At 46.5% G+C, this 16,680-nt stretch overlaps 1 protein-coding gene across 1 annotated transcript in view; it reads left to right on the top strand.

The window, feature by feature from the left end:
* GGA2 (golgi associated, gamma adaptin ear containing, ARF binding protein 2) overlaps window positions 1-14,703 on the top strand; it is a 29,327-nt gene extending 14,624 nt beyond the window's left edge. Inside the window, exons 7-17 of the mRNA XM_020874093.2 lie at window positions 1,307-1,387; window positions 2,455-2,592; window positions 3,447-3,528; window positions 5,392-5,517; window positions 6,241-6,360; window positions 6,657-6,685; window positions 7,097-7,230; window positions 8,670-8,827; window positions 11,419-11,588; window positions 12,993-13,103; window positions 13,583-14,703. Coding sequence (XP_020729752.2) covers window positions 1,307-1,387; window positions 2,455-2,592; window positions 3,447-3,528; window positions 5,392-5,517; window positions 6,241-6,360; window positions 6,657-6,685; window positions 7,097-7,230; window positions 8,670-8,827; window positions 11,419-11,588; window positions 12,993-13,103; window positions 13,583-13,693 — 1,260 coding nt within the window. The 3' untranslated portion in view covers window positions 13,694-14,703. The remainder of the gene's footprint in view (window positions 1-1,306; window positions 1,388-2,454; window positions 2,593-3,446; window positions 3,529-5,391; window positions 5,518-6,240; window positions 6,361-6,656; window positions 6,686-7,096; window positions 7,231-8,669; window positions 8,828-11,418; window positions 11,589-12,992; window positions 13,104-13,582) is intronic.
* Window positions 14,704-16,680: the final 1,977 nt, after the last annotated feature.

Raw genomic sequence — 16,680 nt, 5'->3', positions numbered from 1 at the left:
CGACCTCTTCTTGGAGGGACTCCTCTCCAGTACCCTCTGATCTGAACTGGCATGTGGGGAGGTGGGGTGAGTTCTCTGGAGCAGAGAGAGGCGTCGTAGGGTCTGTATGTCTTCTTCACGGACAGGTCAAATAAGTGACCTGTTCTTTGGGTCTTCCACCTTATCTGTTCAGTGTTCCCAAGGGAAAAAAGGTACAAAAGGCCAACCCTAGTGGGTAGTGTGGGGGGTCGGTCATATCCAGAGTGTGTGTGGTGTTGGGGGAGGGGAGTGGGGAGGAAAGCATGGGTTGCACGTTGGCTCAGATCAAAAGAAAAAGTGTCCATAAGGCCGATGTCACCCGTTTTCCTTCCGTTCCTGCCTCCCAGTATTGCTGCTCCTCAGACATCATTAAGGACAGGGGAGGGAAAAGCAAGGTGGTCCAAACCTAGGCCAAGACTCGGAGATAACTCCAGGGTACCTCCGAAAGGTGGCAGTGCTTTTGGTCATTACTGTTCTTGGTCGCTGACAAGGTCTGGCGAGTATAGGACCAGGAAGACTGTAGTCCGAGGATGGGTCTCTTCCGGTACCCTCTGCCTTCCAGCCGCACCTGTCAGCTGTCCTCTTCCCTTGGATCTAGGTGCTCGCTGTGGGCAGGATGAGCAGTGCCGTGCTAGGTTCTGGGCGGCTTTCTCTCTGGCTCCCCTCCTGTGGGGGCCTCAGAAGGAGCAGGGGAGTAGGTGTGGCATGGACTCCTGAGAAAGTCAGTCTGGTGTCAGCTTGGGCCAGCTGCTTAGACTCTGCGGTGCTCAGAAAGATGGCTGTCCGTCTTTCTTGCCATCCATCCAGTGAAGAGTAAGTGCATGTCAGGCATTCTGCTAGGCATTGGGAACAATGCGGATGAGATTCTCGAGGTCTCTCACATCAGAGTATGTGGTCTAAGGCTGCCTCAGCACTGCTGACGTTGTGGGCCAGTTAACTTCCTTGTTGGGGGCTGTCACGCACTGTGAGGTGGGGTGTATAGGTGTCCCTGACCTCTACCTTCTGGATGTCAGTACTGCCCCCAGTTGTGACCACCAACAATGTCTGCAGACTTGGCCAGATGTCTCTTGGGACATCCATGTCCACTCCCCATTGAAACACCAGTGTTCTTTGGGAAATGTCACAATTGTCACGATCATTAAATTATTGCATCATCGTGAGGATTTGGTAAGGTAATGCGTTTAAATGTGCGAGCTGTTGTGACGAGTAATTCTGCTGTTGCTGGTGCTATTGCTCTGGGCCATCTGACCCGGGGAATTAATTTCACCGAGTCTTGTTCTCTCTCCAGCTTTTGACAAGGCTTCTGAAGAGCAACCATCCTGAGGATCTTCAGGCTGCAAACCGGCTGATCAAGAATTTAGTCAAGGAGGTGGGCATTTTCTAGGGGCTTCTGCAGAACCAGCATTTGAGAGGGGCTGGATACTGTAGGGAAATCCCCTGCAGGAGGACATGGAAACCCACTCCAGTATTCTTGCCTGGAGAATCCTATGGACAGAGGAACCTGGTGGGCTACAGTCCATGGGGTTTCAAAGAGTCGGACACAGCTGAAGCAACTTGGCAGCAGGGACACTGTGTGTGTATGTGTGTGTGTGTGTGTGTGTGTGTGTAGTGATTGAGGGTGGGAGGCACAGGGGGCACGTTAGCTGGAAGAAGAGACAGCCGCCTAGCCCTGACACTGTGTGTGTGTGTGAGTGTGTGAGTGATTGAGGGTGGGGGGCACAGGGGGCACGTTAGCTGGAAGAAGAGACAGCCGCCTAGCCCTGACACTGTGTGTGTGTGTGAGTGTGTGAGTGTGTGAGTGATTGAGGGTGGGGGGCACAGGGGGCATGTTAGCTGGAAGAAGAGACAGCCGCCTAGCCCTGACACTGTGTGTGTGTGTGTGAGTGATTGAGGGTGGGGGGCACAGGGGGCATGTTAGCTGGAAGAAGAGACAGCCGCCTAGCCCTGACACTGTGTGTGTGTGTGAGTGTGTGAGTGATTGAGGGTGGGGGGCACAGGGGGCATGTTAAGTGGAAGAAGAGACAGCTGCCTCGCCCTGAACCAGGGAACAGCTGTGAGCTCCCTGAAGGGCAGCACGGTGGTGCCTAGAAGCAGAAACTTCTGTGTGCTTCCAAGTACTTCTGTCCAAGAGCTCAAAGCATTTCACAGACCCCAGTTTCTGTCTCAGTGACCAGTGTTGGTGTGGAAAGAATCCAGGTGTGGGAATTTCCTTTCCAGAGGGATAGAGGCTGGTGATAGAGTGGACACGTGCTCCCCATTGTCTGTCCCAGGAATTCCAGACCTTGAGCATCTTCTTGCCCGCTGAGTGAACGCTCCACCCACTCAGTGTTTTGGAGGCTTCCCTGAGCTTTGCACAGTACAGCATGCCTCTCCCGGTGCACATTCAAGCTTTATCCGGAGCATCTGTCCCTCACTTCATCCTCTTTCTCCCGAAAGGAACAAGAAAAATCAGAGAAGGTGTCCAAGAGGGTCAGTGCTGTGGAGGAAGTTCGGAGCCATGTGAAGGTGCTGCAGGAAATGCTGAGCACGTACCGCAGGCCAGGGCAGGCCCCGCCAGACCAGGCGGCCTTGCAGGTACTCTTCAAAAACAAAGTCGGGAAGGACTGAGTATGACTGACATACTAAGAATATGCACAGATTTCAAGAAGCCCTCACACAGTCAAAATAATGAGCGTGTTCCTCACCCCCTCAAGCTTCCTCATTCTCCTCCTCCTGTTCCTCCTCCTCTCCCAAGCAACTGCTGGTTTGTTTTTTCCCTTCTAGTTAGTTTGGGGCTTCCCAGGTGGCATTAGTGGTGAAGAATCCACCTGCCAATGCAAGAGATGCCGGGGACACATGTTCCGTCCCTAGGTCGGGAAGATCCCCTGGAGGAGGAAGTGGCAACCCACTCCAGTATTCTTGCCTGGAAAATTCCACGGACAGTAGAACCTGGCAGGCTACAGTCCATGGGGCTGCAAAGAGTTGGACACGCCTGAGAAAGACTGCTGATTAATTTACATTTCTTAGACTCTTATATAAATGGAATGATACAGTATTCCACCCCTGCCTTTTTTGTGGGGTGGTTAGGTTCCCTCCTTTGGAGAAACTGTGGTTTGCATGTACCACAATATGCATATCCATTCGTCTATTGATGGGTGTTTGGGTTGCTTGCAGCTTCAGGTGATTGTGCTGCTCTAAACATTTGTGTTCAGAACCGTTTTGTGTGAACATACGTTTTCCTTTCTCTTGGGTAAACGCCTCAATGTGGGATTGCTAGGTCATATGCTGGACGTATAGTCAACTTTTTAAAAAGTGCCAGAGTGGTTGTATCATTTTATGTTTGTGACAGCAGTGTTTCAGAGTTCCCATTTCTCCACATTTACACATCTTGAGATCCTTCTTTTTTTATAACACACTTAGAGTTTTATGTAACAAACTGTGTTTTTTAGGTCGTGTATGAGAGATGTGAAAAGCTGCGGCCCACCCTGTTCCGGCTGGCGAGTGACACCACGGACGACAATGAGGCGCTCGGTACTGTTTTATCCTCTAGGCGTAGACCGCGCACTCCGCAGAGTGTAGGACCCGCGTGGGGCTCTCTAACTGCCATGGGGCTTCCTCTGTGCTGCTGACGTGGAAACTCGACGGTGACTTCTAGGTGTTCCAGTGGTTGTGCTTGGGGATGGCATGGCCTGAGTTGATTCTTGTAATTTTCGGAGGAATCTAGGCTTGAGCAAGAAGTGAGCAGCAGGTCTGCAAGCATAGGAAAGGGTGGAGGTTTACCATGTCAGTTGGGTGTGAAGGGGGTAGAAGGAAGAGCAGCTCCCACGGAAGACTTGCAGAAAGACTGACCTCTGAGAGGTCTGAGAAGCAGCTGCGAGGGGCATGTCTGGGAGATTTCACACCCAGCATGACTTCAGGGGCTGGGTTGGGAGCCTCAGCAAGGTGGTCAGTATGGAGTGAAAAGCACATGGAAGAACTATAATCCTGTACACAAGTATAGAAATGGTTGAAGCTTTTTATTTAATGGAAGATCTCAGAATGCATAAAAGGGATTCTACTCCATGTCCTCTTCCCTTTTGTTCACAGTTACCAGCTCACAGTCAGTCTTGATCTTGTTTTACCTGTACTGCACTCTCCCTCTGTCCTCCCCCTCCCCACACCCCCAGATCTGTTTTTAAGCAAATTCCAAACATTTCGGAGTAATCTATCAGTGTTCAGATTTTCCTGGGCTTTTCTGTCTCTAATCATCTCTTGCTGACGCTTTTTTTTTAAGTTTTAAATCAGAACCAGAAAGGAAAACCATGCTTGGTATTTAAGTGGCTAGCCTCCTGTTGTTGTTTTTTTAATTTCATGCATGAAAAACATGTCCTTTGACTTACAGAGTTTCTCTTGGTCTCAGTTTTCTCGTGGCATCTCCCATGGTGTTTAATGTTCCTCCATTCCTGATATTTCTGAAATTCCTGATTTCTTATCAATTGAATCAGGAGGCTTGTTCAGATTCAGGTTCAAATGAAGGTGTGTGGGGAAGGAACAAGAATACATCATAGGTGATGTTATGAGGCCCATGGTGTCTGGTTTTTTGGGGTTTTTTAATGATGTAATTATTCAAAGCCTGTTATTTTCTCTGGTTGCAGTGAAGTCAAAATGAAATTTAAAACACCTTGCACATGCCAAATACAACATTCAGCCTCTTGTTTGTTCACTTCCATTCAGTTTAAAAATTGATAGGAAATTAATAGTTGGTCACTCTTGAAGGCTTTTCCTAGCATAGTGGCCTGCAGTGTTACAGCCCCTGCCCCTGTTGCTATTCTCTCTCTCCCAGGAGAGATTTTCTTGCAGGTAAACCAGACCATGAGATACCCTTGACATTTTTGAAATCCACTGCATTTTTTATTTGGATGTTTCAGTTTGGATATCCAATTTTCATCAGGAATGCTTGATCTGTATTTAGATTTTATGAAATTTACAGGTGAAAAAGTAGATTCATGTACCAAATTGTTCCTTACAGACTTTCCAATGACTGAATAAAGTCCCAGAAATGTCTTTTAATATTTGCATATTGACGAAGGAGCTTTAAGTTTAAATTTTAAATTAAAACGAAGTTAAAGATTTAGTTCCTCATTTGAAAGGACCGTATTTCAAGGGTTGGCTGTCACATTGGGCAGAACAGACCAAGAAAGTACAAAGATTTGGTTCCTCCTCCAACTTGAGAAGGAAGCGTCCAGCGATTGAGTGACTGGGTCTGCCAGGGGCGTGATCTTATGACCTGCGGGCAGGAGGCATGGCCATACTGAACCTGGTAGAGCTGTGTGGTTGCCGCTTTGTGGATGGCTTAAAAAGCCTGAGATTGTTGGTTGCTCATCGGGGGATTCTGATTTTTCTCTCGTTCTTCAGCGGAGATTCTCCAGGCAAATGACCTCCTCACCCAGGGAGTTCTGCTGTACAAACAGGTGATGGAGGGCCGTGTCACCTTCGGGAACACAGTGGCCAGCTCTGTGGGAGACATACCTGTGTCCAGAGGTATGTGCAGAGAGCCTCTTCCGCCCTCTGCCTTGGGGTGGCCTGCAAATCCCGGCAAAGAACTGACTCCTCGGAACATTCTGGGCTATGGTGTAGATATGAGAGCACACACCCTCTCTTCCCTTTCCCTTGAGAACTGGTTTTATGTAGCCAGCCTCTGCCCCACATGCCATCACGGATTGACTGCTGGGCAGCAACTAGCTTTTAAACAGAAGTGTGTGGCTATTCTGTGCCCAGGTTCAGATTGTGCCTCTCGTGAGTGCTTACTTAGGGGAGCTATGCACCAAAGAAGATTGACCATCAGTGGCTCCTAGTGCCAGGCTAGCTAAGTCAGAATCGGTCTATAACAGTGGTTGAAATGCAGATTCTTAGACCTTTCTGAACCAAGATTACCTGGAGCTAGGCCCCAAATTTTTATCAAGCGCTCGAGATGATTCTCATAAGCTGTGGTCAAGATCTCAAAGGTCTCTGAGCTGAAGCAGTCTGCTCTGCTACTGTCCTGGTTGGATGGACCATCAGAGGATTCTGTGATGGTGGGGATGGGAAGGCAGTTCCTCTGGCTGTCTCGTATTTCAGATGCCACTCGAGGGTGTGAGTCAAGCCAGTCCGTGGAGGTGGAAGGTTCTTCAGGGGTGTGCTAAGGGGGGACCGTGTGATGTCTTTTGATTGGGAGGAGGCCTGAGGGAAGTGGAGCCTTCACTCATTTATTTTTCTGTTTTCTAGTCTTTCAGAATCCAACAGGCTGCATGAAGAACTGCCCCCTGATTGACCTGGAGGACAATGGGTCTGAGCAGGCTGGGACAGTGGCGCCGTCTTTACTGCATCAGGACCTAGCAGCCTTAGGTAAGGGTACTGTCTGAGGGGAGCCAGCACAGAATGGTCCTGACTCCCAGGGAGAGAGCAAGCCCATTCCCTTTGAGGAGTGTATGCCTGTTTTTAGAAAGAATTGGGTTATACTGGGAAGTTCAGAGAGGTCTTCCTTGTACCCAGTCTCAGTGTGGCCATAAATGAGTTGAATGAGTTCCGGGAATTTGCTTTGTCTAGCCTTTGTAAGTGTTCTAGAAAGGATGGCATCAAGTCTCCAGCTTGTATCAGGTAGAGTTACTGATGTGCGTCTCCACTCTGTTCCTCCCTTGCAGGAATCAGTGATGCCCCAGTTACCAGCAAGGTAAGGAGGCTCTTCCTGGGGGCTGGAGAGGAGAGGGGAGGTCCCTCAAACCTGCCTTCGTGAAGGCAGCGCCACCCAGGGGAGGTTGGAGGGTGACAGCATAGCCTGGTGGCTCCTGTGGCCTCGGAGGTCCAAAGCCTCTTCCTCACTTCCGCTGTCTTGCTTGAACCCCTGGAGGGAGCCGTGTTTTTGCTCTCCTTCTATCCCTGCCCTCTTCCGTTGTATCCAGACTCTGGCTTCCCAAAGGTCTGCTCAGGAGTCACCCCCTCTCGCCCTTTCTCCACCTGCCTGAGGACACGTGCTTAGCCTGCTCTGCGGTAGCTTTAGGGTCAGGAGAGCTGGGCCCAGGTGTCGCCACGGCTCACACTCATTCACACGCTGCCCTTACTTTGGCCATTCCTGGTTCGGCAGGTTGCAGGGCAGAATTGCTGTCCGGAAAAGACGAACCCCACCAGCAGTGCGCTGCCAGCTGGTGGCGCTCAGAGCCCTTCTGCAGAAAGGAACCTGCTGGACCTCCTGTCCCCACAGCCGCCTCCGGGATCTCTGTGAGTCTGTGGCAAGGAGCCGGGAAGAGTTGCTCCTGGGTGCAGGTGGCCGGGCCTTTACTCCCCATCCATGCCGAGTCAGGAGAACACGCGTTTTGGCCAGGACCTCTGGAAAGGGGTTTCGGGAGTAACATCAGCAGTAGCTAATGATGATGTTTTTGGTCTTTATAGGTTGGTTCTGTTTTCCCGATTTCACTGTAGTCTGAAGCAATGTTTGATCACTAGAGAAATAGATCATATAGACAGTCCTGAATACCATACTCTAAAGATGAGGTTGAATGCTCCTTCTTTGTTTTTTCCTGCACATATAATATGTGGCTTGTTTTACACAAGTGAGGTTATAGTTTACAGATTATACTATGCTATGGGTTGTTTTTCTTTTAACTTTTTAAAAATAATTTCATTTTTAGCTGTGCTGGGTCTTCATTGCCGCTCTGGCTTTTTTCTAGTGGTGGTGGCCTCTCTTATTGCAGAGCACTGGCCCTGGGGCAGGAAGGCAGGTGGATTCTTTACCACTGAGCCGAGAGGGAAGCCGCACTGTGGTTTTTTATATCACACACTTTTGATATATTTTCATCAGTTTATGTAAACTTGCCTCATTCTGATAGTTGAATAATAATTCATATACATATAGTGTATACTTAGTCATTTCCCTCTTGCGGATATTTACATAATTTCCAGTGTGGAGGCACCTGTGGGGTTTCTGTAGTACAGATTTATATACACAGAGGTGCTCTAAGGCGTGAACGTATACACATTTTCATAGATCTTGTCCCTTTGCCTCTGGCAAGGCTGGAGCGCTTTGCCTTCCCCAAACAGCCTAAGAGCCCATGTCCCTGGTGGAGCCCACCAAGTTAGGTGGAGGTGGAACTGTGCCGGGAGGTCATTCTTGTCTGTATCTAGCGGCTTTCTTCCTAGTTTGCTGTTCATAACTGCTTGACATTTTAATTTTGGTGGGTTACTTCTTTCTAGACTTAGGTTTTCCAAAAATGTTTTTGATTTGTGTTCCAAAGGGACAAAATCATGAAATGTGAATGATGTGGCCAGTGTAATTTGTGCTCTCATCTGCCTAGCTTAGGTCACTCTGGTGATCATGTATGGGAAACGTCATCTCACAGAGCTACTTGTTATCAGGGACTGCCTGACAACATTAACTAGTTTATTGGGTTCTTATTGTGTGCACTCAGATACACTTCATATGCTTTCTCATTTAATTCTTATTATAGCCCTATGAGGTAAACATTAAAATGTCTCCATTTTGCAGATAAGAAAACTGAGGCATGGGTTAGATTACTTTTCTAAACTCATATACCCTGAAAATATGTACATACACACATAGGCACACGCATTTATATTTATTTTTTCCCTTGTTCTTTAGAAAGCCTAATCAGATTCCCAGAATTCTCTACAGTTTTTCCAGTCTTATTATTTCTTTGCAGGAATTACATTCCACAGAAAAGTATCCCCAAGGAAGTACCACCAGGTACCAAGTCCTCTCCAGGTTGGTCCTGGGAGGCCGGTCCGTTGGCTCCTTCCCCATCTTCCCAGAACACTCCTCTGGCTCAACTGTTTGTCCCTTTGGAGTCTGTTAAGCCCAGTAAGTACAGTTTCACTCTTTTCTTCCCTCTCTGTTAGACACCCAGCTTTATCCACTCTGGACTGATGGGAGTGGCTCTTAAACTGGGGAAAGTGCATGAGGGCTTAAACTGTTTTATATCCTGCTTTATTTACTGTTATAGGCCATAGCACTGTTTCATGCCCTTAATCTTCAAAATCTTGTCTCCGGGCAAAGGATAAGGCAGGTGGTTTCATGGTCTCTTTGCTGTTATTTTTCTTGGTTTTCTGTCATGGGGTTGACTCTGAAGCACATTGGCAGGCAGAATTTAATTAGGGATCTTGAGTCCACATAGGGGTGTGATCTTCATTTGGAATTCAGGAAGGGAATGTTCAGTGTCACCTGAAATAAATAGGGAGAGCTGGAATTAGAAGGAAAGGAAGAATTTGACTGGTGAGCATCTTCCTCTAAGGATGCTCATTAAAGCAGGAGACGTAGATATTAACCTCCCTTACTACAAAGGGAAGGAGACTGAAGGCCCAGCTAAGTAAGGTGACTCCCTGTGGTCAGCACCCTCATACGTGAGCAGGAAACAGCTCAGATCTTCAGGTCTAGGGCCTGGGCCTCTTCCTTGGGTGCAGAGCCCCCTTGTGGCTCAGTATGGTGAGCTCGGATTACAGAAGACCTTGGAGCCAGGCGGAAGTTAAGTCAGCAAGCAGTGGGGGCCCTTTGTATCCTTAATTTTTATTTTAAACATAATAAATGTTCAGTGTTAATTTCCTAGTTTTGATCATTGTGCGGTGGTTATATATAATGTTAATATTTGAAAAAGCTCGGTGAAAGGTATATGGAAATTCTTTTATTTTTTGTAAGTTTTTTAAAAAGTAATTTTTATTGGATTATAGTGGAGTATAGTTGATTTACAGTGTTGTATTAATTTCTGCTATACAGCAAAATGGATCAGATTTATATGGCTCCATTCTTTCTTAGATTCTTTCCCCATATACCCTTTTTATAAATCTAAAATTATTAAAAAAAAACAAAAAAATGTTCAGTATAGTTTTAGAAAAAATAGAAGAGAACAGAAAATTAAAATCATCTGTATCATTACCACCCAGAGATGGAAGTTTTGTTAATATCTTGATGTATTTTATTGTCTTATCCATGTACATATATTTTAAAAATTGGTACCATAGTATACATACTATTTTATATCCTGCTTTATTTACTGTTATAAACCACAGCATTGTTTTATGCCCTGATTCTTCAAAACCTTGATTTTTTAAAAAAATAAATTCATACTTGTGCCACTAACAGATGTATTGTAACTCATTTATTCAATTTCTTTCTGAAGGATAATTTGTTTCCAGTTGTTTACTGTTGTAAACAGCATTACAGTGAACATCTCATTGCAATAACTGGAGACCCGTTTTTAAAACTTTCCTGATTATTTCATTAGGAAATATACTTAAAAGAGGAAATGCTGGGTGTAGACATTTAAAATTTTGACCTTCACTACCAAGTTGCCTTCTAGAAAGGTTGCCTTTTGCTCATAACCTCACCACCATACCTCATGAATATTTTCAGTCTTTTAAATCTTTGGCAGTTTCATTGTTAAAGTGTATTTTTATAATGTGCATTTTGATAAGTGATATTTGGCATGAGATAAGGATCTTCATGAAATTTTTTACCAGATGGTTAGCTATTTGTCTACCACTTACTGAATTAGCCAATGATTTTCAAAAATACTTTCTTGACATGTTAAATTCTCAGGTTTGGGTCTGTTTTACTTGCTGTTTTGAGTTGCAGTTTTGCCCATATTTGAGTATTTGTTCATGCAGATAGCCCTACTCCCCCTCCTTTCTTATAGTTAGTCTCATGTATCTTTTTCCCCCCAAATTAACTTTGAAATTATTTCTTAGCTAAATTAGGACAATCCCTTTCATATTTCCAAGACCTGATTAATTTGAAAAGCTCTGCTGTCTTTACTGCTTTCTCAGATTAAATGTAAGAGATGTGTATGTGTATATTGTCATACAAAAAAGACCAGAAGGATATAGGCCCAGATGTTTGTGGTGCTTATTGCTGGGGAGCAGTAAAGGTTTTCTGTTTCATCCTTTATGATATCCTGTGTTTTTTGTGGTGTTCACACATTATTTTTTAATATTTATTTACTTGGCTCTTCTGGATCTTAGTTGTGGCATGTGGGATCGTTTTTATTATGTTTGAGTTGCATCATATGAGATCTAGATCTCTGATTAGGCATCGAACCCCTACCTTCCCCATTGGGAGCATGGACTCTTAGCCACTGGACCACCAGGGAAGTCCCCATATGTTATTTTAATCAGAATCATTTCTTGCTCAAAAAAAAGTTATTTAAAAAAATTTTTTTTTTAAACTGGTAATGAATGGATGGTTGGATGGTGGGGAGAGATCAGTTTGGACTGTCACAGTAGTCCACTGGAGCTAATGAGGACTTGGGTTATGGTGGTGCAGAGGGTTGAGCCCAAGAGCTGTTCTGAGTGGCAAAGAGGAGGACTTGGTGACAGGCGCACATCTCTTTCAAGCGTGGCTGCTCTTCCGGGGGAGGTGGTAGTAGCACTAATCCTCTTGGTTGGGTCCTTCTCTGCCAGGCAGCCTGCCGCCTCTTATCGTGTATGACCGGAATGGATTCAGAATTCTGCTCCACTTTTCTCAGACTGGAGCCCCCGGCCACCCGGAGGTGCAGGTGCTCCTGCTGACCATGATGAGCACCGCCACCCAGCCTGTCTGGGACATCATGTTTCAAGTGGCTGTGCCAAAGGTGAGTCAGCGGCGGGCCCGCTCCCTGGACTTCTTCAATAAAGGCTGTCGTTTTTGAGCATCAGGTCCTTTGTGGGAACGTTATCTACGAGATGGAAAGGCCAGAATCTTCCCTTAAAGTAGATTAAGATAAAACGGGAATTTTGTTGGCTTAGTTGACTGGGAGTTCTGGAATGTGTGCCTTCACAGATGGCTGGGTTCGGGTAGGTCCATAAACAGTTCCTGAAGAGCCTGTCACTTTCCATCTCCTGACTTTGTTTTTCCCTTCTGGAGCCTGTTCTCTCACAGACTGTCTCTGCAAAGCAGCAAAATGGCCTCCAGCAGCTCCAAGAGTTACATGGGCCTTAACTGTTTTTTATCTCAAAATAAACTGCCTGCTGACAGGAGGCATACATATAGATTACCCAAGAAAGGGCTGGGACTGGCCTTGGTGTTAACTGGTATACCTTGGGCCAGTAGCTCATGTTCAGGGATGTGAGGTACTCTGGCCAAGTCGGATATTACATCCCTTTCTCAAGGGAAGTCAGTCCCCACAGGTTAACAGCCAGACTAGAATCACAAGAAATGGGCAAGGGGCCTGTTCTGAAAGGAACGATTCAAGGCAGACAAAAATAAAACGGTGCATTTTTTTTAAGGTTTATTTATTTTTATTTTATTATTATTTTTTAATTTATTTATGGCTGCGCTGGGTCTTTGTTGCTCCACATGGGCCTTCTCCAGTTGTGACAAGTGGGGACTATTCTCTCTTTTTTTTAAACTTTTTATTTTGTATTGGGGTATAGCAGCTTAATGTTGTGATAGTTTTAGGTGAACAGTGAAGGGACTCAACCATACATACGCATGTGTATATTCTCCTCTAAACTGCCCTTCCATCCAGGCTGGCAGGGTCTACTCCAGCTGCAGTGTTTGGGCTTCTCATTACTGTGGCTTCTCTCGTTGCGGAGCAGGGGCTCCAGCACTGGCTCAGTACTTGTGGCACATGGGCTTAGTTGTTCCCTGCATTGGCACTGCGATGGCAGGTGGGTTCTTTACCATTCAGCCCCCAGGGATGCCCCAAACTATGCACTTTCTAATATTCATGATAATTTTGTAGGGCATGGACTCTCATTACCTCTGTCTTACAAATTATCAGTCCAGGGTTCAGAAAGGTTAAGTATTTTGTCCAGAATCACAGAGCTAGTGAGAGGCAGAGTTAGAATTCAGTGCAGGATGTGCTGTCTTTCTTCATGCTGCCTCTCAGAAGCTGACCTTTGACCACACAACTACAGATACATGTTCTGTATGGATGGGGCAGAAGGGTTTTCTGGATTCTTTCAGCCATTGGTGGGGTGGAGGCCAAGCTCTCCCTCATTAAAGCTGTAGTTTGTTAGGAATGAGTTATATGTTGGGTTTCTCCCCGCGATAGTCAATGAGAGTGAAACTGCAGCCGGCGTCCAGCTCTAAGCTTCCTGCTTTCAGTCCTTTGACACCTCCAGCTGTGATCTCTCAGATGCTGCTGCTGGACAATCCACACAAAGTACGTGCTGGTATCTGTGCTAGCAGGGAAATGGGGGCCCCTGAACTCCAGGCAGGCAGCCTGGCAGGTGGAGGGAACTATATCGATGTGTTAGTTTGGTTGGGATGCTGGTGGATTGTCCCTTGCTGGAATTCGTTTTCCTTTGGGACTGATTGGAAGATCTGTGACCAGATTGTCATAACTGTGGACCAAGGAAGTGGTCCACACATTCCATAGCTCCAAGGAATCCTCTGGAAAGGTGAGGCCAGCCTGTCGTCTTGGCTGATCTCCACCTCAGGGCTGCCTAAGTGGGGGGCTGGCTCCCTCTGTGTTTGTAGTCCCAGAGGGTCGAGGCCAGGGTATGCCTGTGCATACCTCACTTGGGTGGAATTAACATACACATACTGTTACTTGTTGACTACTGGGTGGGTAAAGGCTTTGACTCTGGGCCCATCTCTCTGTCACTCCCCACTAATTTGAGGTCTTTTATCTTTGCCCAGGAGCCCATCCGGTTACGGTATAAGCTGACATTCAATCAAGGTGGACAGCCTTTCAGCGAAGTAGGAGAAGTGAAAGACTTTCCTGACCTGGCAGTCCTGGGTGCAGCCTGACACCTCCTAGGACAGATCCTGCCATTCAAGCTTAGGCCAATGTTCTTTTTGCTGTCTAGATAGGACTGATCATGGTGATTTAGTGCAGAGTGCCAAGAGTTCTGTCCTGACATCAGGCTCTGGATGCCAGCCTCTGACTTATTCTGCAGGTGTGTGTGTGTGTGTGTGTGTGTGTGTGTGTGTATGTATGTATGTGTGTGTTGCCAGGGGGCTGAGAGGGAGGGATGAAGGCAGTGTGGGAAATGCTAAAACATTTCTGATAACCATCTGCTACGGTCATGTCTGGTTTTGCATGTTGGTGGACACTGATGTCCCTGCCTCAGGTTGGAGGTTTTATAAGCCAAAGTTGTCACAGTTGTTTTCCATGTATTATTACCTTTTCATTCATCCACTCTGTGCCTTGTCAGCCTCTGAAAGTCTTGGTTGCTCCCAGGCTGCTGTTCTCAGGGACCCATAAGGGACCTGGTTGGTTCTTGGGGCAGAGTGTCTTCTGGGATGCTCTCTTCCAAGAAGGACCTTGTCTCCATTTCCATTAGCAAATGCTGCTTGCATGTGTCCAGGAAGATCTTCTGAATGGAATGCTTGTTGCACTGTGTCCTAGGCAAGGGGTTGCCACTGGACCAGAGGACCGCACTTGGTGGGCCAGTCATGTCCTTTACCACTGTGCCTTAGAATCGCCCATAGATGGACCCTTCAGGGCAGAAGGGAAAGCAGATCCCAGGCCTTATTTAGGCCTCAGGTTCCATGGGCTGGGCAGCCTGTCTGGACCCTTCCTCAGGACCCTCATCTCCATCCTCGCCCTCTTTCTCTGCAACCATTTCCCCAGAACTCTGATGGTGGCACCATGCCAGTCGTTGTAAGTCATGACTGACAGGTTCACCCTGGCCTGTTGACTTCACAATCCACAGTGAAGAACTGTGATGCAAATGAGATACGAAAAGAGTTTAGCAATGATTCAAGTGCTGACTAAATCTAGGAAGTCATTATTGAATAAATACCTGTGTAACAAATATACTTTGTGGAGTTTTGAGTAAGTAGGAGATGCAATGCCCGTTGCATTTGGAGATGATAGGCTTGAAGGGATCACTTGTCTATTGAAGTGAGGAAGACTTCCTGAGGAGTGTGCAACCTTAAGAACTCTTTCAGGGAAGAGAAGCCCTGAAGATCTGAATGAAGCTGAAAGAGATGGATTTTTGTTAGAGTCGTGGTGTGAAGGAAAAATTCAGGCTTGTAAAATTCACCTACCAGGTGCTAAGCATTTGTGCATATTTTCCAAGTCCTGCTTGGCCTGATGAGTGAAGAAAGCTAAGCGTGGCTGAGATGGCCTGGTGTAGGATGCTTATCTGTCTGGACAGGATTCCACCTCAGAAAATGCATGGCTTCTGGGTGGCTCTTGATCACAAAATTGGGTACTTTGTAGTCTGATCTTTTACTTCCTACATATAACTGGAAATCTGCCAAGACTATGTTGCAGACGGGAGCTGTTAAAAAAAAAAAATCAAGGTATGCTTGATGTAAAAACTCAAAACAGGTAAGTGATGGGGTGATTTCTTCATTTGGCATAACCCATAAGATTCAGATATTCTTTAGAGCCTTCATAGGCTCAAATTTTCTCATAGTCTTCTAGAGTGCCTGTTGTAAAGACGATGCCTGTCTGTGAAGAACTTCCATCCAGAATGGGTAAATGAGACTGACACATGAAGACCTTTATCCCATGGGCAAAAGGTAGAGTCACTGTGTGTGAACATCTGTTGTCTAGGAGACAGCTTGCCCGTGGTTCTCTGCTTGGGTAGAGTTGGACAGGGCAAGGGGGTGGGGGGTGGGTGTCCTGAAAGTGGCCAGCAGTGCCTTCTAATTCCGAAGTTCAGTGACCACTTAAGATGCAGTCCTTATTCTTTATTCACTCAACTGGTAGTTGACTAGCTGCTGTGAGCCAGGCACATTGTAGGCGCTGCAGACAAAGCAGTGAAACAAGATCCCGGCCCTTGGGCGTCTTCTGTTCTAATGGGAGCTCCATCGTGTGTCTGGTGGCAGTTTGGCACTGATGACCCCGAATTTTCCCCTCTCCTGAACACCTCCTCCCAGGATCCTGCTCATCCCTGTCTCTCGGCCTACCTCCAATGGTTCCTTTTGTCTTTCCTTTCAATGTGATTCCGGAGGATTTAGTCCTGAGGGCTCTTCTAAGCGTTCTGGGCAGTTCAGCTCTAGGTGGGTGGTAGACTTCTTGCCGACGTCAGGTCGTATTTCAAGCCGCCTGCTGGATGTCTTTATCTGGAGGTTCCCACTGTTGCCTCCCAGTGCTTAAAACGGAACCCAGCGGCCTCCCTCTCGTTCTGTTCATTTATTTGAAAGCACCTTTCTAAGCCTTCATGGATCCTTGATTCCTGCTTCATCTCCATCCCCTCAGTACTGTTTTCTCATCTAGTCTGTTTCTTTTTTAAAAAATTTGTTTGGCCACACCATATAGTATGCAGGATCTTAGTTCCCTGACCAGGGATCAAACGTGTGCCCAGTGCATTGGAGGGTAAAGTCTTAACCACTGGACCATCAGGGAGGTCCCCTCATCTAGTCTATTTCTAAACAGTACCACATTTTGGCCTCCCCGCTACATTGTCACTGCCTTGGTTTAGCTTTTTTTTTTTTGGACAGTGCATTATGCCTCTCAGTTCTCTGAGCCATTATAGTTGGCCACCATCAGATTTCTGATCTGGGTACCTGATCCCTGCTGAAAAATTCCAAATGGGCTGTTAATGCTCTATAAAAGTGTATGCAGCTGAATTCAAGTTGCTTACTTGCGACGTTCAGTGCCCTTCTGTGACTGTGTACTTCCTACCCTGCTGGCATCATCTGTCAAGAATGGAGCACACTTTGCCAGAGCCATAAGAAAGCCCCTTCATAATGCCATGTTTTCTCATAATCTGACTACCACCTGCAGTTAACTCCTTTTATCTCCAGTGAATTTAAGTTTGGGCTAAAATGCCCCTCCA

This window comes from Odocoileus virginianus, chromosome 33, assembly GCF_023699985.2.
Source record: "Odocoileus virginianus isolate 20LAN1187 ecotype Illinois chromosome 33, Ovbor_1.2, whole genome shotgun sequence".
NCBI classification, from domain to species: Eukaryota; Metazoa; Chordata; class Mammalia; order Artiodactyla; family Cervidae; genus Odocoileus; species Odocoileus virginianus.
Note: the sequence above shows the minus strand (reverse complement) of the source record. Positions and strands in the feature narration are given on the sequence as shown.